The 25691-nt window shown below is 40.6% G+C and overlaps 1 protein-coding gene across 1 annotated transcript; it reads left to right on the forward strand.

Annotated features, from left to right (window-relative positions):
* Positions 1-6815: 6815 nt before the first annotated feature.
* LOC129866059 (uncharacterized) lies at positions 6816-24819 on the forward strand. The gene is given in 17 exon segments (XM_055939184.1): positions 6816-7084; positions 7329-7525; positions 7659-7763; positions 7891-8004; positions 8414-8632; positions 8810-8930; positions 9529-9828; positions 10733-10864; positions 10866-11695; positions 20273-20357; positions 20501-20697; positions 21508-21612; positions 21719-21814; positions 22137-22247; positions 22433-22553; positions 22664-22957; positions 23607-24819. Coding segments are annotated over 17 exon segments (4164 nt in total). The 5' UTR covers positions 6816-7050; the 3' UTR covers positions 24710-24819.
* The last annotated feature ends 872 nt before the right edge of the window (positions 24820-25691 follow it).

Genomic DNA, 25691 nt, shown 5'->3' on the forward strand with positions numbered 1-25691 from the left:
GAGTTTAGAGACTATCTCAACACCAGGTTTTAGAGACCATCCCAAACACCAGGCATTAGAGAAAATTCCAACACCAGGCATTAGAGACAATTCCAACACCAGAGTTTAGAGATTATCCCAACACCAGGTTTCAGAGACCATCCCAACACCAGGGTTTAGAGACCATTCCAACACCAGGGATTAGAGACTATCCCAACACCAGGGATTAGAGACTATCCCAACACCAGAGTTTAGAGACTATCCCAACACCAGGTTTTAGAGACCATCCCAACACCAGGGTTTAGAGACCATTCCAACACCAGGGATTAGAGACTATCCCAACACCAGGGTTTAGAGACCATTCCAACACCAGGGATTAGAGACTATCCCAACACCAGGCATTAGAGACCATCCCAACACCAGGGTTTAGAGACCATTCCAACACCAGGGATTAGAGACTATCCCAACACCAGGGATTAGAGACTATCCCAACACCAGAGTTTAGAGATGTGACATTGTGTTCCTGTTTGGGGACTTTTAACTTCAGGTAGAGAAAGTCCACCTTGAAGTAAAAATTGTGGTACAGTATATGTATATGGTGTTGGGATAGTATATTGTGTGTGCCTATGCTGGGCCAGCCTGCCCCCTAGAGGATGAACTAGGTAGGACCAGAAATCTGGATCTCTTTCAGCTCCCTATCAGGCAATATTCTCACAAAATGGGTTGACTGGGTTTGTGGGGTATGATAGCATTCCTGTTGTACTGCAAGAGTGCATGTCTGTATTCATGTAATCACTTAAACCATGTCTATTGACTCTGAAAATGCTAACTTTGTCACAGTATGACAGTGATTACTTCCCTTCATAGAATAATGTCCAAATACCAGTTATTATTATATATTATTTAAAAAATAACATAGGATCTATTTTCTATTGATATATTTTCACTGTCACTCTTTTTGTGTCACAGGATTCTTACCAAAAGCCGAAGCAACTTTTGTGACTAAAACTCACAGCCTATAGTGCCGAATGCTATTTCCAGCTATGCATGGTACTACTGAATGCACAGTATATCTTCCCGCCAATCAAGTAGTGAGATGAAGATAACAGCCAGGCTGTTGTTCCACTCTGTTCCCCTGAGGTGTGAGGGATCATTAGATTTAGACCTCTATTAGAGAAGCAGTATACTCATTAGATGGAAAGGAAGACTGCCATCATATATAAATTCCCTATCTCTCTCACAAGCAATTACACATGCAGCTCACACACATATACATGCTCACGCGTACACACACACACACACACACACATACAAACACACTTGCAAACTCAGTTTCTCCTTCACACAAAAGCACATTCCACCTAGACACAGAAGAACTAAATAATCCCATTCGAATGGAATGTGTTCACAGGCACAGTTCTCTGTCAATGTAAATATATATATATATATATATATATATATATATATATCTGAAACACTCGCAAACACTTTCTTGCAAGCTCTCTCTCCCTCATACACACACCCACCCACCCACTCACAGAAAGCTCATTATAACTTGACAGGGGATTGGCTTGACGTCCACATCTCCAGTTGATTAATTTGCCTATTATTAAAGATCCTTTAATAAAACACTCACTCTAAAGAAAGATGACCGGCAGCTCCTCCCCCACCCCCCAACTGTGGACATAATTGTAAAACTTCAAACACTTAAAAGGAAAACTTGTTCCAGTGTGCTACAAGGATAGTTTATATTTTATTCCCATTGTTTTAGACTTTTTCCATCTCTGATCGTTTATCCTATCCATCCAGATTTACAATGGCTTTGGAAGTTGCCAAGACCACAGACAGTCCCTGAGCAAACTGAGGAGTTCACTTGAGGAGATCTACTCAGCAGGCTTGAGGAAGAGGACTGTGCCGGGTTATCTGTAGTCCAGTGAGATGGACACCTTGGACCGCATTTTCTATTAGAAAGCTGTTTCACATCCAATTGTCACGCCGGCGGCCATTCAGCTCTCCTGAGGAAACAATTTCTTCGGCGAGAGGGTAGCCCCGTAACCATAGTTACCGGTGTGTCCCGTTCAAAAGAACTGGGCAGGATCGATAACATTTTATTTAAGAGATCCCTCGACTCCAGGGAATCAGACACTATTATCCTACCTGCCTCCTGTCCTCTGCAAATTGCAATCCAGGAAACATGATTTAACTTTGCAAACTGCAAACTGCCAAGATAAAAAAGATGCAGTGACAAGCTGTCAATTAGGACCTCTCTAACTCCATCTCCATCTCTCTCCCTCTATCTGTCTTTCTGTCTTTCTATCTGTCCCTCTTCCCCTTTCTTTCTGTCTCTCTGTGTAATTCATTAGCAAGCAGTGTTCACTCTCAGAACAAATAAAGAAACATTTTATAACGCAATAGTTGAATCCATACAGGTGACCTATGGTATGGAGGAAGTGGTTGGGGGTCAAAACATGGCAGCCAGATGATTAATAGATGCACCAAGATAAACATTTAAACTGCAGGCTTTGTTTATGAGGTTTCCAAGTCAATAATAGTTTGAATTATGGAGATCAAAATGTTTTATTGTGAGAAAAGGCCTCCTGGCTCAAACATGTCTGTGGAGTATAAAAATACATGCGCTTTAATAACCAGACTCAACCAGTTGCTGGATACCAGTTGTTATTGACTAAGGCCTTGACGTTGTTGTCACACCAAACCTTCTAATTGTTGATTAGAATATGCAGAGATACTGTATGGGTTATGGGCACTTCAATGAGCAGAGGAATACTTTGATATTCAAATGTCCAGATGTCTTGCCAGAGGCTGTCCTTCTTGGTGTTGACACACACCCTTTTCATAGAGTCTGAAATGTATTTCACTGTAGTGAGTTCTGAGGCATGTTTTGAATAAAGCCCAAAAATATCAATACCCAAGAAAATAACTTTCAATATATCAACTGCAGTGGGGAAGCTTGTAAAGCAGCAGTCAGAAGAGGACAATACCAACCATATTCATGTTCATGTAAACATATCATTTAAAACACTGCCAGCTTTTGATCCTCTGTTCCACCCCATAGTGCAGGTTTGATTGAATCCCAGCCTTATATTTCCATGAAGTTGTTTTTAATTACAGTACTACATTTACATGAAGACATAGTTAAGATAGAGAGTTAAGAGGTCCGCTGTGGTACCCTAAAAATGCTGGAGCTGTGGCCAAATCTAGCAGAGACTTTACCGGGGGATCAGTGACCCGTAGTTTTCCATCTATCTCCTGCAATTGTGGGGGAGGGGGGAGGGTAGGAGGTTGCTCAGTTGATGAGTTTCGGCTTCCCTGTAGGGACTTGATTAAAGTCACTGCCCTTTGAAAGGAAGGGGGTTGATTTCACTGAGATTCATTCTAAACCCAATTTTTTCATTAGATGATCAATATATCCTGACAGCAGATGGTGGTGGTAGCAGCTGCACTGGGCCTAAACTGCCAATCAGAGACCAGGCCAGCAGCAACCAGCTTCCCTTCTGCTAAACCCAATGACCACCTGGACATGGTTCCATAGGTCTGTCATAGCTCTCAGTTGAAAACTGTATTAGGCAGGTCAAAATGGAAAGATGGAGGCATTGATTTAGTAGGTTAAAGGAAAATAAGAAGACACAAGTTGCAGAGAGGAAAAATCAGGGTGACTTACACAGGCTTGGGTTTGGATTTGGGCTATGAACATGGTTCTGTTTGGTAGACCCTCCACACACATAAAATCTCTCATTCTCTCTCTCTCTCCCACTCTCTCTCTCTCTTGCTCTCTCTCATTATCTCTCTCTCTCTCTGTGTCTCTTTTTGTCTCTCTGTGTCTCTCACACACACGCACGCAAGCGCAAACCCATCCTCCTCTCTGGGACTCACAGGGTCCCTCCCCACTCCAAAAGAAGAGGCTATAGGGATGGTGGGCTGCCAGTCCAGCTGTCTCCACCTGGCCAGCTCACTTGGCAGCATGTGACACCACACAACTCCTGCCAAACTGTGTCCCAGCAGCTGGAGGACCACAGCAAAAACCAATCAACAACCAGAACAGCATCGGTCTCACTGTTGCTGGGCCAGCTCCTATACGCTCTGAGAAAACGTTCACACTACAGTATACTGTAGGCATATCCTACCAAAACTAAAGTCCCTGTTCCATTCAATTATTTTCCTATCCACTACAGGGATGCTCCCAAACAGCAGACATTGGCTGGGACATTACTATGTGCTATCTATCAGTGTTGATTACAGCACATACCTGGGCTTGAGTATGCAGGGCTTGTTGCCTCATTCATTTACATAATAATACATTGCTTGTATGCAGCTAGGTTATTGAATATTTCCATTGTGGCAAGTTACCACATACTATTAAAATAATGAGCTCGGAAGTTGCATACCCACTCACGTGTGTACCCACTGTTCATTATTAATTTGTGTAACAGACTGATGTATGATCATTCTCCATTTGCCAAGAGACAGCATATCTAAATGTCATTGAGAACATTAATCAGCTGCTGAAATATGAGGGACCCTGTTTTCTCTCGGCTTGAGGGAATAATAGGCAGATGTCGCCGCAGGTCAGACATTATCATCCCTATTAATTAATGTTGATGGTTGAGAGACAGCTCCCCTATTGTGTCCCCAGAAAACTGCAGATGACTTTGACCTCCGTCTGACAAGGTAAGCAGTCTGGACAAGCCTATAGCACAATGATGAGCGCTCTAACTTTCTTGGTAAGATGGCAGGATGAGAGTAATGGTACTTTTGTTAACATTTGAGAAATAAACATTCATATTTAATTCGTTATAATTATTTTTGAATTACAGAAGTGGAGCTATCCAACTGTTAGGAAACCATTTTTTGTCTCTTACATTTCTTATGTCTATAATGTGTCATTTCTTGTTGTGATTTGTTTGTGCAATATTATAAACCCTCAATTAAACTAAATTATATATTGGAATGACTAGATACAAAGAGATTCATATTTGAGGTTTGCATCTTTCTCTTTATTGTGAACAAAGTACTTTTTTCCTTTATCCGTAATTCAACATTCAAAAGGCACTCGCACATCTGAGCAATCTTTTTTGCAGGTGCATAGCAACAGTTGGACAAGATGAGGGAAAAAGGAAAGCGCACACTGCTCTCGATAGCATCACTGATCTTTAAGAAGCTTACATTTCGGCCTCACGGCCTTCGTCAGAGCTTTTTTTCCTTTATCCATAATGGACTTTATTTCACCCCTGTTCAATTGGTGGCTGCAATACAACATCAGTTGTGGTAGGCCATAAAAGCTTCTGACAAAACACATTTCAGTGTATCCTCGCATATTTCCACGTCAACCTCTGCAGTTACATGCTAGTTGTCATAGAGCTTACGATTTCCTCATCCAATAAACCACCACCATAACTTGCTGTCTGTAAGTGGTAGTATTCATTCCCAATATCTTGGGTGTCTGAGATTTGATTGAGCTGCACCACTGACACTTCCTCATATGAACTCTTGGCTACATCAGGATGAAAGTTAGAACCATCCTCTTTATCCTCAAAAGTATGTCTGAGGGTCTTTGCTGAACAGTTGATATTCCCTCATTTAAACTCTCCAGCGGCCAGAGGTTTTGAACCTGAGCCTCATTGACATTCTCTGTTTGTACCATTTTGTTTAATTTCACCGTGTTGTCACTAGCAATACAATGTATAAATGTGTCAGTCATACAGGTATGACACTCCATCGTTGTTGCAGTCGGCTTCTTAATAACTAATCACTTGCTAATAATTGGTATTTGGCAACTCCATTAGCGCAAAGCAAGAGTGCATGAAAGTCATGTACGGAATTATTTTACTTCACACCAGGGTAAGAAAAAACAAATTGTTGAGGTTAATATAGCATGTAGCAATTAATATAGCATGCACCATTAAATGTAGGCATGACAAGAAAGACAGAGAAATAACCAGCAGGCAGTTTGACACAGAACCCCTCAAAAACGGAACATATTTGGTTAGTAGAATCCCAACGAAGTATTTTCCACCCCATTTTATTTGACACCAGTAGTAACGTTTTTTCTTAACCAGTGTGTGGTCTTGCACTGACTAAAATCTTTAATTATATTCATATGCTTTTGAGACACATATTTGCCACATGTTTGGAGCTAGGCTGACAGTGACAACATAACATTCTAAAAGGATAGCTGTCCATGGAGCTTTTATGTGTATCACTGTTCAAATGTCAACATAAAGCTTCCTATGACCTAGCTTTTTGTTCAAACTCACCTGTTTTGTATTCTAGGGACTCAAGTGAGTTGTCTGGACCCTGGTTGTATGGACACACAATAAATCGTTTTTCCTGTACAGTGCTATATTTGTACAATATATATTGTCCAGGCAACCCACCTTAAGCTGTTTGACCACAGTAAAAAGCCAGCAACACTCCGTATTATTCAGAGTCTCATGAAATACACGGTTTTTAAACATTGCGGATCACTGTATAAGGAATACATATTGGCTTATATAACAAAAACTATTCAGTAAAAGTATTGTAGGGAATACTCCGTAGGGTATTGTAGGGAGTATTCACTACAATACCTACATTACTTTTACTGAATAGTTTTTGTTATATAAGCCCATATGTATTCCTTATACAGTGATCCGCAATGTTTTAAAACCCACTTTTAATCAAAATGTCCCTTAATTATGATTTTTTTTTAATCATTGTTCATGTTCAGACAACTATTTTTCATATATCATTAATAATCACTGGTTATTGACGCATTTCTACTATTACGTAACGCGGGGGGACTTTTATTTAGAAAGAATTTCGAAATCCATGACCTGGAAGTACGTTTTTAGTGTTGCTGTCGAGACGCTGGATATAGCAACCTCGGTACAAAACGGTTTTATTTATCTTAGCTAACTAGGGTATTGTTAGCTTGAGTACATATGTCAACCTTTTTATTTACGTTGCAATCGCTTTAATATAACGTATATTCTAGGCTTGGTCGCACTATCTAACGTTAACATCAAACTCTTTAGCGAGCTTGTTTCGGGTGGCTTTTTTCTTTGCAAACTAGCTATGGATAACATTATTGATCCAGCATCAGAACAAGGTTAGTTTGCTGCTTTGTCATGCATTGCTTATCACATAGCAGTAGTTAAATGTAGAAAATGATATGTCATGACTCATTACATTTTTCTTTTGTTTTTTACATGGATCATTCAAATATGTCCTATAGTCTACCTACACATAGCTTGTAATATTACTAACTAGCTGAGTTATGGGATCAGTCGATTTTGCATTTATTATTTGTTTATCTGTTTAATTGTTAATTGCTCTCTTCAATTCGGCGGCAGATCTCCCTCTGTTCTCCTTGCGTCTCCTGGTTCCACCTCTACGCCTGATGTGCGCTTTCATGTGGCAAGTGACTCAACAGCGTAATGTGATGCAGTATGGGAAGCTGGAGGAGTTTGTTACTTTGGTGACAGAGATGGTTCCAGAGCTGCTGCGTTCCAGGCAGAGGACCCAACTCATTCTGGGACTGAGAGCAAAGGTGAGAGAGGTGGACATGTTGAGGGTTGGGATGGGAAGAGTCTTATGATGGAACGAACGATGGGCAGCTACTGGCGGCAATTACTGCACGCCTGTCCCTAGTCCTGCTTTTCACATATCCACCTCTGTTCCAGCTGGTTTTAGAGTTGTGTCGCAGTAAGGACACAGCTGACCTGCTGACCATCCAGGCCCACCTGGACATAATCCACACGTTGACAGAAAAGTCTTTACACAAAGAGGTTAGTTAAATAGGCAACACTTTATGAATGAGACACAGGAGAACATTATTTCTGAGGGATTCACTCCTGTACATTTGTCTGATGTTTTGTTTGCACCTAATGACCGAATCATGGTAATGAATTGGAGGCTGCAGATTCTAACTTTGTGGAGCTAGTCCAAACCCTGCTGGAAGACCCTTCTGAGAGGGAGCATTTCTTCAAGGTGAGGAACTTTCTCTCTAGACTTCTTTATGATCCTTTTGCTTGAATATATTTCTGAAATAGACTAGTTGAACAACATCTACTTAGATTAAATATTATAAGTATCCTTCTTCTGCATTCAGAATACCCTAAAGATCTTGTAAAAGTGGCACGCCAGTCTCCTTTTCACATAATTTATCACCTAATTTACTTAACAAAAGGCACATCTCAACAGGTGGTCCAGGTATGACATAGTACAAGTGAGGGAGGTGCGGTCAGGGCCTTTTATTTGATGTTTTTGCTCCTCCATTGTTCCCACAAGCAAGGGAGGAGGTTGATGACATCACATCAGACCAACTCAACTGCTTGAATGGCCTCCATGAAGGTTGTAGTTGTCTAAAAAAACACTATTTTGCTCAAGTTTTTTTTGTTTGTTTGTTTTTAACCTTAAGTGTGTGTAAATTACTGTACTTGGGATATTGTTTCTCAACAGGAAAAGTTCCAAAATAGCTGAAGTACATCTTAAATGGAAACATTTGGCACTAGATCCATTTCATGCTAAATTGTCTATTTCACAGGAGGTGTTCCCAGTCCACTATGGCCCTCGGTATGACACAGCGCTGCAGACACTGGTGTGGGAGTTCCTTTCCAGACTGGAGGAGTTGCTGCCTGTACCAGACCTCACACAGGTACTGAGGAAAACATCGCAGTTCTAAAAGATTGACGGAACATCACCTCATGTGGCTCTACAGATTAATTGAATAGTGTTTTTGGCCATTTCAAAACTTGTCTAAAACCTTAAGTGGCTGGTACAACACTTTTGAACTTTTTAATGTACTGTTTTCCCCCTGCCCTGCTCCTCTTAGACAACAGCATGGCTCGGTGCTGCCCCCTCTGTCCTGGAAGAATGTGGGCAGAGTGTCTTTGACCCTGAACAACTGAAGACCGTGTTGCAGCACCATCAGCATCATGGAAACCTGAACAATAGTAAGGCCTAGATTCAATCAGATCAACCGCTAACCGGCGATGGCAGACACCCGCATAGCGGACATTTTGGTGGTGTTGGAGGTGGAACTGTGTTGGAGCCGTCAAATCGGTGAGAAGCTGCTCTTCCGATCATGGTCATGAAGCCACACCTGCCAAGCGTTAGAAGTTCTGAGCGAGAAAGTACGCAGGCTATATAGAAACAATTATGCTCAAATTGAAAAGTCATTCAACTAAATAATGGGGATTTCTGTCATCCTAATCGAGGTATAGATTACATCTCACATTCCAATGTTCAAACTTGTAAACAAGGTTGCATGGGATTTTTGTTAATGCGACTCCTTGAACCCAATGGCAATGTCCGTTTTAGGTGTAATGCCGGGAGCCACTTGTGGATTTGACAGCTTTAACGCAGTTCCACCTCCAACACTGCCAAAAGGAAGCACTATGTGGATGTTGGCTAAAGCGGATCGGATTTAATCGAGCCCTATGTCTTCATCCAGATGATGGATATGAAGTACAGAGTCATATAGGATACCACTTGTCTTTTTAACTTGGCAATATACAGTAGGTGAGTTTAATGATGTTCTCTCCTACCCAGGTCATGTCTCTAATTACACTACAGATACCATCCTGTCCACACTGTCCCTCCCTCCAATAATCAGAGTTGTTATTAACTACGAGCTAGACAACTCTGACAATGAGAGGCCATACTCAGATGACGATGAATGCATAGATAAGGGGGTAGAGGTCTGTGAATATGAAGACCACAATGAAATCCTGGATGAAGGCACTGATAGATGTTTGGAGGATCTAGGACTGTCAACATCAGAGGAACAGGAACAGGAGGGTCTGTCACCTGCAGAGACCTCAGTGTTGGTTACTCCAGTACCCTGTGATGGTAAGGAAAATATAAAAGGTCAAACACTCATCCATTGTTTGACTAATATAGCATCTAAATTCTAATTTATATACTGAAGAAAAATGTTAACGCAACACGCAATAATTTCAACGATTTTACTGAGTTACAGTTCATATAAGGAAATCATTCAATTGAAATAAATTCATCAGGCCCTAATCTATGGATTTCACATGACTGGGCAGGGGCTCAGCCATGGGTGGGCCTGGGAGGGCATAGGCCCACCCACTTGGGAGCCAGGCCCAGCCAATCAGAATTAGTTTTCCCCCACAAACAGGATTCATTACAGACAGAAATACTCTTCAGTTTCATCAGCTGTCTGGGTGGCTGGTCTCAGACAATCCCACAGGTGAAGAAGCCGGATGTGGAGGTTCTGGGCTGGCGTGATTACACGTGGTCGGCAATTGTGAGGCCAGTTGGACATACTGTCAAATTCTCTAAAACGATGTTCGAGAGGTGGCTTATGGTAGAGAAATTAGCATTCAATTCTCTGGCAATAGCTATGGTGGACATTGCTGCAGTCAACATGCCAATTGCACGCTCCCTCAAAACATGAGACATCTTTGGCATTATGTTGTGTGACAAAACGGCACATTTTTTAGTGGCTTTTTATTTTCCATTGCACAAGGTGCACCTGTGTAATGATCATAATGTTTAAGCAGCTTCTTGATATGCCACACCTTTCAGGTGGATGGATGATCTTGGCAAAGGATAGATGCTCACTAAAAGGAATGTAAACAAATTTGTGCACAACATTTGAGAGAAATAAGCTTTTTGTGTATATGGAAAATTTCTGGGATCTTTTATTTCAGCTCATGGGAACATGAGACCAACCATATATATATAGTGGTTATATAATCTGTTTTCCTGTATTTTCTCCTTACAGAATTGAACTTGGATCATTCTCTCAACGTAATGGTGAATGCTGACGAGCCATCCCAGGTTCTTACCTGCACTGGCCAACCTCTGCAAGGACATCAAGACCGACCAAGTAGAAAAGGACAGAAAGCAGGTTGACAAGAAAGAAGAGGTGGTCAAAAAAGGGAACAAAAAGAATGTGATCAAACCGGTTGACAAGAAAAAAGAGGGATTCCCTGCACCTCAAAACAGAACTCATATATGTGAGTGTGGGAAGGTTTTTAAAAAACCATCACTGCTGACGCTACATATGGGAGTTCACACGATGCCACATCATTGTGACCAGTGTCCCAAACGATATGCTACTCCTGGGGCACTGAAAAAGCACCAGCTACTTCACACAGAAGAAAGACCATTCGCATGTGAACACTGTGACCGGAGGTACAGGAGTGCATATGATCTCAAAGTGCACGTACGCAGTCACTCTGGGGAGCGCCGTCACGTGTGTACTATCTGTGAGAAGAGGTTTGCCCATCCAAGTACACTAGTGAGACACACGCGAATGCATGCTGGGGAGAAGAATTATTTATGTAGCATATGTGGTAAGGCATTCCTTAGCTCAGGAGAAGTGCGACTGCATACACGAACGCACACAGGAGAAAACCCCCACACCTGTAAACATTGTGGAAAGGGTTTCAAAGCATCTTGCCATCTTACGGTTCATCTGCGATCTCACACAGGCGAGCGTCCTTACACCTGCACCCAATGCCCCAAATCTTTCACTACCTCAGACTCTCTTAGAACGCACATATATACTCACACTGGGGAGAAACCTCACCGGTGCTCAGAGTGTGGGAAAACATTTACTCAGAGGTGTAATATGGTAAATCATATGAGAAGAATTCACCGGTTAAGATTCTCCAAAAGCAGTCCAACAGAAAGAAACAGAAAGTCTTGTAAAAATGCTTTGAGTTCGAAAGAAACTATGTTATAGGTAATTCCAATCTAAATATTGATTGCAATTATTGAGACATGAAATTCCTCTTTTGTATATCAGATTATCATATCAAAACATGTTTTTCAATAAACTTCAAATCAAGGTTTGTCACATCTACACATGATATTTGCACTGCAAATAAGGATTTTAGAAGTGGGATGATGATGATGACATTTACCCAATTTACACTGTTTGACCAACCAGATTCCTTAACACTTGTAAGATATGCATATACAATGAGTTTATTTTCAAAATGCTATGTCCACCAATTTTTCACATTGGTGTTTTTTTCACCTGAATTTATTGCATGTGGGTACCTTCATGTGTGTGCCAAATACTAATGTTCTCATTTTTGTATTCGTTGATTTTAGGTGTATATTAAAACTATTGTTTTTATGCAAAACATTATATATCCATTGTTTAGTTGAAATGGAATGTTTGAATACGGTATTTTACTGTGATATGTGGTGGTTGTCTCACCTAGCCATCTTAATAAGGGTGCTTTAACTCTACGGGATTGGTGTCCCTCAACCAAGACAGTTGTTGCTCAAAATGCGATAATGTGATTAGAATTGTGTTGTAAACAACAGCCAACTTTCCGGGACATAGACTTGTCTTATATGGGCAGAAAGATGAAATTCTTGTTAATCTAACAGCAGTGTCCAATTTACAGTAGCTATTACAGCAAACAAAATACCATGCAATTGTTTGAGGATAGTGCACAACAACAAAACACTTATCACGGAAACTGGTTTGATACATTCACCTATGAAGGTAAATAATGTACTTACATTCAGTAATCTTGCTCTGATTTGTCATCCTGAGGGTCCCAGAGATAAAATGTAGCATAGTTTTGTTTGATAAAATAGATTTTTATATTCAAATGTAGGAACTGGGTTTTACAGTTTGACCCCGCTGCTGTCTCTGGCTCCACACCCACCCAGCCTGGCCATCTAGATGTGAAGGTTAGTGTATTTTCTGTAGGGAAGCTAATGATCCATCATTTATGACATTCCTGGCAGTGTGTAAACTAAAAACAATTATTACCATAGCTTTTTTGCATGTTCTCAAGCTATGTATTTGAAAATGTATACATTGACCAATTCGGCACATTTGGGCAAACTCCTGGCAGACTTGATACAAAATATTGTGTTGTGATTCTTCACTGGATCAGTCAAACTTTGCACACACTGCTGTCATCTGGTGGACAACATCTAAATTACACCTAGAATCCTATCTCAATGTATGGCCTTTCTCTTGCATTTCAAAGATGATGAAAAATAGAAAATGCATGTTTTTTTGTTTGAATTGTCTTTTACCAGATCTAATGTGTTATATTCTCCTACATTAATTTCACATTTCCACAAACTTCAAAGTGTTTCCTTTCAAATGGTATCAATAAAATGCATATCCTTGCTTCAGGTCCTGGGCTGCAGGCAGTTAGATTTGAGTATGTCATTTTAGGAGGGAATTTTTAAAAAGTGTCCGGATCCTGGAGTGTTTGGTAACCTTATCCACACTATAAGTTGTATGTGAAATTCAAATGAACCCTGGCTGAAACGAATCCTAGACCTGCGTGAGTAGCGGATCCAATAGCAGAGTGCCACTTATTGTGACGCAGCAGTGCGAGTCGCGTGGAACTTTTTTGCCAGGTGTAAACAAGCTAGCTAGCTCACTAACATGTAGAATGTGCGTCTTGTGTACTAATTGTAAATCGCTCTAGATAAGAGCATATGCTTAAGTGACTAAAATTCCAAATGTAAATGTTTTACATACACATCTCATTATGGTATTGATTCATTTTTTAAGTATTGATGTCACAAATGTATCATTTGTACAGTTAAAATGTAGTTAGGCTTTGTTACATTCGACTACATAGCAGTAACCTAGGCCTATTGCTTATTTCTCTGAGAGTAAGGCGATATATTGTTTTGCAAAAATATATATTATTTGTCTCTGAAAAAACAAAGTAATTTCAAACAAATATATGTCATTCAACAACCCCATGCCATGATTAGATAGATTAGATTAAAACTAATTTACCAACATTTCTGAAAATGGATATTGGCCTATAGCGTTTTGAAAATAAAAATGTGAATGTCAAATGTGGGCTTAGTCAGAATGTGGCCAAAATCAGGACAGGATTTACAGTATGTTAGCGCAAGATATAAATGGCGCTTAGGAATGGGGGAGCTTCGTGCTTTTTCAATTTCAGTCAAGGGGATATTGGTTTAGTATTTTTTAAAATCTAGTCCAGGGGATGGTCATGTAATTGACTAAATGTATATATTTCTCAGTGTTTTAGAATTAGTTGCTTATTAGGCTATATATTGATGTGCGCGATGGAACCCCTCATCTATGATTCTCCACTGGGCGCACAATATCAAGTGTGTCTATAGGCTATTTGTGTAGTCTCAATCAAATTTTTGTTAGCCTATAGTCAACAAAGTGCATGTTCAGAGAAGCACAGAGCAAAGTTATATTTCTAACAATGGCTACGCGTCATTCAGGGCAGGTGACTGAGAGCAAGGGTGAGAGGTGTAAATATTGAGGGTTGGGATGGGAAGAGTCTTATGATGGAACAAACTATGGGCAGCCACTTGCTGCAATTACTGTACGTCTGCCCTGCTCTGATTAATCAGGCTGTAATACACAATGGTGTGGCTGGCTTGGGGGTTAAGCAGTGCGGCTTGGCTCTCGACCGTCGCCGAGTCCGATGGGGAGTTGCAACGATGAGACAAGATTGTAACTACCAATTGGATATTAAGAAAAATGGGGTAACACCATGGGCCAGAAGAGTTTGAATACATTGGCCATGCTGTCAATCCAGCTTGATTTCTGCCGCGTTCCAAAGAACTGGAAACGGTGAACTTGGAAATCTCAGACTTCCGTGAGTTCAAGACAATTGGGAACTCGGATAAAACTAGCTCAGACTGGGAAAATTCCAAATCGGGATTTTGTGCCTCTTTCTAGAGCCCACAAGAAGGACTGCCACCCCACCTTTCTGTTCAAGTGAGCATAGCACAACAAGGAGTCCAAAAATGTCTTGTATGCTGCTGCATAATGTAATATGCCAGGGAGATATGTGTACTGTATCCAAGAAAGTAATACTAAGTGTATGTTGTCCATCCATTAATGTCTTAATTGAAATTGTGGAATTACGGATTGCCTCTTATCCGCTTGTTGTTCCCTTATGCCATAACTTGTACATCTCAATTGTCAGTAGAAACCACATTTGTAAGCAAGTCAGTCATATCAGCTATGTTTTTTAAAAAGGCAGTAAATGAGACTGAATGAACTGTTTCGTTGCCAGACAAGGCTCCGCTGACACCCAGGTGTAGCAGTGGTAAGAATTCACTATGGTGCGGTTGGGACAGCTTTATGTAGGCCCTAACAGTTTGTGGGCACCGTTTGTCACCGTTATAGTGCAATGAATGTATTGTTTAGTGTTGTGTAGTGGTTTTGCTGGCATGCATATTTTTTATTTTTTTTGCCCCACCAACATTTACATGCTCAAATCGCCACTGATTTCTAAGATAGCTGCTGGATGGTGTAAGTAAAACTGGGCTGCATTATACACTGCAATGGATATTCCAAACCTGAAGCCCGGCCGGCTCTGCTGTCACTGATCAAAAACGTTTTTATTTGCTGCCTAACCCAATGGTTGTGTTGTGTATAGGCCTACAGTGGCTGCTCAGGAGGAGAGTCTTGTATCTTGAACAATCCTACTGTACTATGCCACTTGAAGATCACCAGATTTGGTGAGTCATTGTGTATCTCAGTAACCCAGTAAGGATTTGAACCCTGGACATCAAATCAAATTGTATTTATGTGCTGAATACAACTGGTGTAGACTTTACCATGAAATGCTTGCTTCCCAACAATGCAGAGTTTAAAAATAAAATAATAACAAAGGAATAAAAAAAAATACACAAGTGGAGTACCAGTATCAGATCAATGTGTAGAAGTATGAGGTATTTGAGGTAGATATGTACATGAAGGCAGGGTAAAGTGACTAGCATTGAAGGTCCCCAAGAATGTCTGCAGCATTGAAGGTCCCCAAGAACACAGTGGCCCCCATCATTCTTAAATGGAAGAAGTTTGGAATCACCAAGACTCTTCCTAGAGCTGGCCGCCCGGCCAAACTGAGCAATCGGGGGAGAAGGGCCTTGGTCAGGGAGGTGACCAAGAATCCAATGGTCACTCTGACAGAGCTCTAGAGTTCTTCTTTGGAAATGGGAGAACCTTCCAGAAGAACAACCATCTCTGCAGCACTCCACCAATCAGGCCTTTATGGTAGAGTGGCCAGACGGAAGACACTCCCCAGTAAAAGGCACATGTGACAGCCTGCTTGGAGTTTGCCAAAAGGAACCTAAAGACTCTCAGACCATGAGAAACAAAATTCTCTGGTCTGATGAAGTCAAGATTGAACTCTTTGGCCTGAACGGCAAGCGTCACATCTGGAGGAGAACTTGCCCCATCCCTATGGTGAAGCGTCATCCCGCGGGGGATGTTTTTCAGCGGCAGGGACTGGGAGACTAGTCAGGATCGAGGGAAAGATGAACGGAGCAAAGTACCGAGCGATCCTTGATGAAAACCTGCTCTAGAGCACTCAGGACCTCAGACTGGGGCGAAGGTTCACCTTCCAACAGGACAATGACCTTAAGCACACAGCCAAGACAATGCAGTAGTGGCTTCGGGACAGGTCTCTCAATGTCCTTGAGTGGCCCTGCCAGAGCCTGGACTTTAATCTGATCGAACATCTTTGGGGAAACCTGAAAATAGCTGTGCAGCAAAGCTCCACATCCAACCTGATAGAGCTTGAGAGGATCTGCAGAGAAGAATGGGAGAAACTCCCCAAATACAGGTGTCCCAAGCTTGTAGCGGCATACCCAAGACTCGAAGCTGTAATCGCTGCCAAAGGTGCTTCAACAAACTATTGAGTAAAGGGTCTGAATGCTAATGTAAATGTGATATTTAATTTATTACATTTTTTATAAATTAGCAAACATTTCTACAAACCTGTTCTTGCTTTGTCATTATTAGATAATGTGTGTAGATTGATGAGGGGGAAAAACAACTCAATCAATTATAGAATAAAGCTGTAACTTAACAAAATGTGGATAAAGTCAAAGGGTCTGAACACTTTCTGAAGGTACTGTATATACAAACCCTATACACAATCACTCACACCACTACATTGGCACTCCCACACACATTCACATACACTCATATGCACACACACACACACACGCAGACCGACACAACACAAACACACATACATACACAATACACACACATGCACGTTCACACACACTTTAAAACTCATAATTTGCTGCTGCTCTGTTATTTATTTTACTTGTGTTATTATCTATCGTGATGCCTAGTCACTTTACCCTGCCTTCATGTACATATCTACCTCAAATACCTTATTATTATCTATCCTGATGCCTAGTCACTTTACCCGGCCTTCATGTACATATCTACCTCAAATACCTTATTATTATCTATCCTGATGTCTAGTCACTTTACCCTGCCTTCATGTACATATCTACCTCAAATACCTTATTATTATCTATCCTGATGCCTAGTCACTTTACCCGGCCTTCATGTACATATCTACCTCAAATACCTTATTATTATCTATCCTGATGTCTAGTCACTTTACCCTGCCTTCATGTACATATCTACCTCAAATACCTTATTATTATCTATCCTGATGCCTAGTCACTTTACCCTGCCTTCATGTACATACAGTATCTACCTCAAATACCTTATTATTATCTATCCTGATGCCTAGTCACTTTACCCTGCCTTCGTGTACATATCTATCTCAAATACCTTATTATTATCTATCCTGATGCCTAGTCCCTTTACCCTGCCTTTATGTACATATCAACCTCAAATACCTCATTATTATCTATCCTGATGCCTAGTCACTTTACCCTGCCTTTATGTACATATCAACCTCAAATACCTCATTATTATCTATCCTGATGCCTTGTCACTTTACCCTGCCTTCATGTACATATCTACTTCAAATACCTTATTATTATCTATCCTGATGCCTAGTCACTTTACCCTGCCTTCATGTACATACAGTATCTACCTCAAATACCTTATTATTATCTATCCTGATGCCTAGTCACTTTACCCTGCCTTCATGTACATACAGTATCTACCTCAAATACCTTATTATTATCTATCCTGATGCCTAGTCACTTTACCCTGCCTTTATGTACACATCTACCTCAAATACCTTTATTATCTATCCTGATGCCTAGTCACTTTACCCTGCCTTCATGTACATATCAACCTCAAATACCTCATTATTATCTATCCTGCTGCCTAGTCACTTTACCCTGCCTTCATGTACATATCAACCTCAAATATCTCATTATTATCTATCCTGATGCCTAGTCACTTTACCCTGCCTTCATGTACATATCGACCTCAAATACCTTATTATTATCTGTCCTGATGCCTAGTCACTTTACTCTGCCTACATGTACATACCTACCTCAAATACCTTATTATTATCTATCCTGATGCCTTGTCACTTTACCCTGCGTTCATGTACATACCTACTTCAAATACCTCATTATTATCTATCCTGATGCCTAGTCACTTTACCCTGCCTTCATGTACATTTCTACCTCAAATACCTTATTATCTATCCTGATACCTAGTCACTTTACCCTGCCTACATGTATATATCTACCTCAAATACCTTGTACTTCTACACATTGATCTGGTACTGGTACTCCACTCGTTTTTTTTAATATTCCTCGTGTTACTATTTTATTTTTAAACTCTGCATTGTTGGTTAGTAAGCATTTCATGGTAAAGTCTACACCAGTTGTATTCAGCACATAAATACGATTTGATGTCCAGGGTTCAAATCCTTGTCTTCTTATCTTGTATTGGGTTATTGAGATACACAATGACTCAACAAATCTGCCAATCCTCAAGTGGCATAGTACAGTAGGATTGTTCAAGATACACAGTCATGTGTGGACAGACAAGATCGTAGCTTAATCTAATCCTGTCACTTCCTAATTTCTTTACATTAGGTAATATCATTAATTGAATGAGTCAGCTATGCCTTAATATTATTGCTGCATGTCAACAAAATGAGTTCTTGCAGTCCAAAAGTTCAAATATTGTCTTTTCATATTTTGAGATGAAATGCGCTACAATAGTAACAAACACAAGAAAGGGCAAACTTTCAACACTGGTCTAAATGTATTAATTAAGCATTTCATATAATAACATCAGCTTATTACAATGTTGCCATAGATGTGGCAAAGTCATTTCTCTCAGATGTTTGTGGGGAAAAGGAAGTAGATCATGTCATTCTCATCCACGACAGCTCCGACATAGAGAGCAATAGCAATGGTGCATTTTTGTAGGCACTAACTCCGCCATGGTTCGTTGGACGAAGCTTATGGGGAAATTAGTGGAGTTTTTGGAGGGTTTTTGGATAAATGGCAAAAATGAGTTCTGTGGTAAACACAGGCTTGGGAGATCTTATACGTTTGTTCTATGAGATCATCATCAGCTAAAGTCACTTTTGTGCATTTTTGAGCATTTATGTAATAAAAAAAGCACAAAGCACATAAAGGCTTCATAATTCATTAAGGTCATGTTAAATGACTGATGTTATCTTATAGAACAAAACGTTCAAGATCTCCTAAGCCTGTGTTAACGTCTGACCTTATTTTTGGCGTTTATCCCAAAACCCTATTCTTTCCCCATCCATTTTCCCCATGGGAATGGCTGAACGTATATGAGAGTTAACTAATTTCCGGCTTTTAGGACTACAAGCTGGCGAGCTCTATTATCATCCCTATTAATTCATGTTGATGGTTAAGAGGCAGCTCCCCAGAAAACTGCAGATGACTTTGACCTCCGTCTGACAAGGCAAGTAGTCTGGACAAGCCTTTGCCATAATGATGAGCGCTCAAATTTTCTTAATAAGATGGCAGGACAGTAACGGCAATTTTGTTGACATTTGAAACAAAAATATGAACCATTAATAATATTTAATTCATTTTAATTATGGAAGTGGAGCTGTCTCTCAGTCAGGGTTTTGACTAGGTGGTATACAGGAACAGTTTTGTAGCAGGTTAGGAGAACTTACGCAGCAGGTTAGGAGAATTAGGCTATTTTGGTGGGCAATATTATAAACCCTCAATAAAAATAAATGATATATTGCAATGACTAAATACAAAGAGAATAATATTTTGTGGTACGCATCTTTCTTTTTTTAAATGACGACCTTTATTCTGAAGGATTGTTTTTAAACATCACCCGGAAGTACAGTACTTTGTCGAGGTCAATGATTTGTTTGTTGTTAGTGAAAGCACAGATAGATGAGTAGAACATCTTTGGTAAAAGTAATGGGATGTGCAAATGTTGGCTATCTATAGAAAACGGGTATAGTTTGCTAGCTAACTAGTATAGTATTAGCTAGCTTGCATAAAGATATCAACCTTTTTAGCTACGTTGTAAGCCCTCAGTGTATATTCTAGGCTTGGTCACTCCTAACGTTAGCATCAAACTCTTTAGCTAGCTAACAGTAGCTTGTTTCAGTGGCTTATTTTTCTTTGCAAACTAGCTATGGATAACATTATTGATCCAGCATCAGAACAAGGTTAGTTTGTTAAATGTAGAAAAATTATGTCCATTCAAATATGTCCTAACGTTATAGCCTACACATAGCTTGTAATAATATTAACTAGCTGAGTTATGGAATGTATTTGTTTATCTGTTAGTTGCTCTTCTCTTCGGCGACAGATCTCCATCTGTTCTCCTTGCGTCTCCTGGTTCCACCTCTACGCCTGATGTCTGCTTTCATGTGGCAAGTGGCTCAAGAGTGTAATGTGATGCAGTATGGGAAGCTGGAGGAGTTTGTGACTTTGGTGACAGAGATGGTTCCAGAGCTGCTGAGTTCCAGGCAGAGGACCCAACTCATCCTGGGACTGAGAGCAAAGGTGAGAGGTGTAAATATTGAGGGTTGGGATGGGAAGAGTCTTATGATGGAACAAACTATGGGCAGCCACTTGCTGTAATTACTGTACGTCTGCCCTGCTCTGATTAATCAGGCTGTAATACACAATTCATTGGTACATACAGACAGCAACTAATGCCTGCAAAATTGTATGAATGTTCATTACAAGCCAGAATGTTGAATAAAATGACATTTAAACTTACTCTACCGGTTGTCTGGCGGATTGTACTTCAGCATTTGCAACATTTCCACAGGAAAGTATTGTTTACCCAACCTTTTAGAGATGTGGTTCTGCACTTAGGTAAAATTAGTTTTATATCGGATATTTGTTTTTCTCGTCAATAGCTATAGAACCAATATTCTGAATCGGGGGAGGATGGAGAACAATCCACACCTTTTTTGTGTGCGAATAATTTTCAATATTTCTTTCCCCTACAATTCCACACAAAAACATTATCCATCCTCCCGATTCAGAATATACAATTTTGTGGCAAGCTTGGAGAGAGAGAAAAAAATACAATATATAATTACCTTCAACTTTGTAGGCCCTAGACAATACTTTCCTGTGGATATTTTCTCGAGTTTCAAGCATCTGAAGGACAAACCACACAGACAACTGGTAGAGTAAGTTTACATTCAACTTTATTCAACATTCTGGCTTGTAAGGAACACTTACAGCATGAAATGAATGCCTACAAAATTGTGTATGTACCAATAAATAGTGTATTACAGCCTGATTAATCAGACTACATTGACCCTAGTCCTGCTTTTCACATATCCACCTCTGTTCCAGCTGGTTTTAGAGTTGTGTCGCAGTAAGGACACAGCTGACCCGCTGACCATCCAGGCCCACCTGGACATAATCCACACGTTGACAGAAAAGTCTTTACACAAAGAGGTTAGTTAAATAGGCAACACTTTATGAATGAGACACAGGAGAACATTATTTCTGAGGGATTCACTCCTGTACATTTGTCTGATGTTTTGTTTGCACCTAATGACAGAGTCATGGTGATGAATTGGAGGCTGCAGATTCTAACTTTGTGGAGCTAGTCCAAACACTGCTGGAAGACCCTTCTGAGAGGGAGCATTTCTTCAAGGTGAGGAACTTTCTCTCTAGACTTCTTTATGATCCTTTTGCTTGAATATATTTCTGAAATAGGCTACTAGTTGAACATCTACTTAGATCAACTGCTCCTCCATTGTTCCCACAAGTAAGGGAGGAGGCTGATGACATCACATCAGACCAACTCCTCGAATGGCCTACTGCTTGTAGTTTGCACCCTTACATGTGTGTACATTACAGTACTTATATTTGGGATATTGTTTCTCAAAAGGAAAAGTTCCAAAAAAGCTGGAGTGCATCTTTAATGGAGACATTAGGCACTAGACTCATTTCATGCTAAATTGTCTATTTCACAGGAGGTGTTCCCAGTCCACTATGGCCCTCGGTATGACACAGCGCTGCAGACACTGATGTGGGAGTTCCTTTCCAGACTGGAGGAGTTGCTGCCTGTACCAGACCTCACACAGGTACTGAGGAAAACATCTCAGTTCTAAAAGATTGACGGAACATCACCTCATGTGGCTCTACAGATGAATTGAATGGTGTTTTTGGTCATTTCAAAACTTGTCTAAAACCTCAAGTGGCTGGTACAATGTATTTGAACTCTTTATTATCCTGTACTGCCCTGCTCCCCTTGCCCTGCTCCTCTTAGACAACAGCATGGCTCAGTGCTGCCCCCTCTGTCCTGGAGGGATGTGGACATACTGTCTTTGACCCTGAACAACTGAAGACAGTGCTGCAGCACCATCAGCGTCATGGAAACCTGAACAAGTGTAAGTCTCCATCCAGATAATGGCTATGAAGTAAATAGTCCAATTGGACACCTCTTGTATTTTTTACTTGCCAATGTAGGTGAGTTTAACTGATGTTCTCTCCTACTCAGGTCATGTCTCTAATTACACTACAGATACCATCCTGTCCACACTGTCCCTCCCTCCCAAAATGAGAGTTGTTATTAACTACGAGCCAGACAACTCTGACAATGTGAGGACATACTCAGATGACGATGAATGCATAGATAAGGGGGTAGAGGTCTGTGAATATGAAGACCACAATGAAATCCTGGATGAAGGCACTGATAGATGTTTGGAGGATCTAGGACTGTCAACATCACAGGAACAGGAGGGTCTGTCACCTGCAGAGACCTCAGTGTTGGTTACTCCAGTACCCTGTGATGGTAAGGAAAATATAAAAGGTCAAACACTCATCCATTGTTTATGACTAATAAAGTATATGAATTACCATGTGCAAGTAACTGCCAAAATAATAAAAACACTTGAGTAAATGAGGCATACGAAGTATATTCTAAGCATGTGCTTCCACACAGGTGTGGTTCTTGACTTAATTAAACAATTAAAGTCACATGCTTAGGGTCATGTATAGAAATGCTGGGCAGGCCAATATTTTGCCTACCATGGCTATGCCTCCATAGGATGGCAATGCCCCCATCCACAATGCACGAGTGGTAACTGAATGGTTTGAGCATGAAAACGATGTTAACTATGTGCCATGGCCATCAGTCACAGATCTCAACCCAATTGAACACTTATGGGAAATTATGGAGAGGTGCCTGAGATAGCATTTTCCACCACCATCAACAAAGCACAAAATGATGGAATTTGTTGTCGAAGAATGGTGTCGCATCCCTCTATTAGAGTTCGACACTTGTAGAATCTATGCCAAGGTCCCCAACTCATGGTGGCCCAACGCCCTTTGAAAACATTTTATATTGGTGATTCCTTTAGTTTGGCAGTTACCTGTGTAAAAATATGAATCTATATATATGGTGGTTATGTAATCTTATCTCCTGTATTTTCTCATTACAGAATTGGACTTGGATCATTCTCTCAACGTAATGGTGAATGCTGACGAGCCATCCCAGGTTCTTACCTGGACTCTGCCTCCATTCTCTCACAGTGAAGTGGCCAACCTCTGCAAGACCGACCAAGTAGAAAAGGACAGAAAGCAAGTTGACAAGAAAGAAGAGGTGGTCAGAAAGGGAGACAAAAAGAGGGTGATCAAACAGGTTGGCAAGAAAACAAAGGTGGTCAGAAAGGGAGACAAAAAGAGGGTGATCAAACAGGTTGACAAGAAAAAAAAGGTGGTCAGAAAGGGGGACAAAAAGAGGGTGATCAAACCGGTTGACAAGAAAAAAGATGGATCCCCTGCACCCCAAAACAGGACTCATACATGTGAGTGTGGGAAGGTTTTCAGAAAACCATCACTGCTGACGCTACATATGGGAGTTCACACGATGCCATATCATTGTGACCAGTGTCCCAAACGATATGCTACTCCTGGGGCTCTGAAAAAGCACCAGCTACTTCACACAGAAGAAAGACCATTCGCATGTGAACACTGTGACCGGAGGTACAGGAGTGCATATGATCTCAAAGTGCACATACGCATTCATTCTGGCGAGCGCCGTCACATGTGTACTGTCTGTGGTAAGAGGTTTACCCAGCAGTGTGCACTAGTGAGACACACGCGAATGCATGCTGGGGAGAAGAATTATTTATGTAGCATATGTGGTAAGGCATTCCTTACCTCAGGAGAACTGCGGTTGCATACACGAACGCACACAGGAGAAAACCCCCACACCTGTAAACATTGTGGAAAGGGTTTCAAAGTATCTTGCCATCTTACGGTTCATCTGCGATCTCACACAGGCGAGCGTCCTTACACCTGCACCCAATGCCCCAAATCTTTCACTACCTCAGACTCTCTTAGAACGCACATATATACTCACACTGGGGAGAAACCTCACCGGTGCTCAGAGTGTGGGAAAACATTTACTCAAAGGGGTAATATGGTAAATCATATGAGAAGAGTTCATAGACCGGTTAAGATTCCCCAAAAGTACTCCCAACAGAAAGAAAGACAAAGTCTCGTAAAAATAAAAAAAATGAGACCAAAAGAAACTATGTAGGAGTTAATTCCAATGTAAATACTAGCAGTATACACATGATTTTACAGGTCCTCTTTTGTATATCAGATTATCATACCAAAACATGTTTTTCAATAAACTTCTTCAGATTTTTCGTGTCTACACATGATATTCGAGACTACAAATAACAATAATGATTTTAGAAGCGGGATTATGATTGACATTGACCCAATTTAAAACGGTTTAAACCTCCAGATTCCTTTACACTTGTAAAATATGCAGAAACAATGCATCCCCAACTACCTCCCGTGGTGTTCAGGGAGATCTGAAAACATTCGGTTCAAGATGTCTTTTTAATTGTGTAAAAATGTGGGCACAATCAGAATGTTGAAGAAGATCAGAATTTAGAGCAAGGTATAAACGGGCTTGATTCAATCTGTGTTGCAGAATGATCGCAGAAGATTCGCGTTATAGCTCGATTAAAATTGAAAGGCAATGTTCCTGCGTTTGCGGAGACTGTGTTCATGGTAAACACTGCATATGTCGACTCAATCGGAAATAACCTTTAAATTTGAACACAGATCTTCTGTGATACGGATTGAATCCAGCCATAGTCTATACATTTCTCTCCCAGATCTGCAAAACCAGTGGTCCAGGGTTCAAATCCATCTTTTCTTGTGTGTTGGATTATTGAGATACACACTAAAACTCAACAAATCTGCCAATCCTCAAGTGGCGCATTAGGATTGTTCCAAGACACAAAATCATTTGTGGACAGACAAGATTGTAGCGTCTAATCCTCTCAATTCCTAATTTCTTTACATTAGGTAATATCATTCATTGAATGAGTCAGCTGTGACATAATATTAGTGCTGCAGGACAACAAAACAAATATTGTCTTTTCATTTGAGTTGAAATCCGCTACAACAGAAATCAACACAAGGACAAACTTTCAACACTGGTCTAAATGTATTAAGCATTTCATATAATAACATCAGTTTATTACAATGATGTCAAGGATGTG

The sequence above is a fragment of the Salvelinus fontinalis genome, chromosome 11 (genome assembly GCF_029448725.1).
Source record: "Salvelinus fontinalis isolate EN_2023a chromosome 11, ASM2944872v1, whole genome shotgun sequence".
NCBI lineage: Eukaryota > Metazoa > Chordata > Actinopteri > Salmoniformes > Salmonidae > Salvelinus > Salvelinus fontinalis.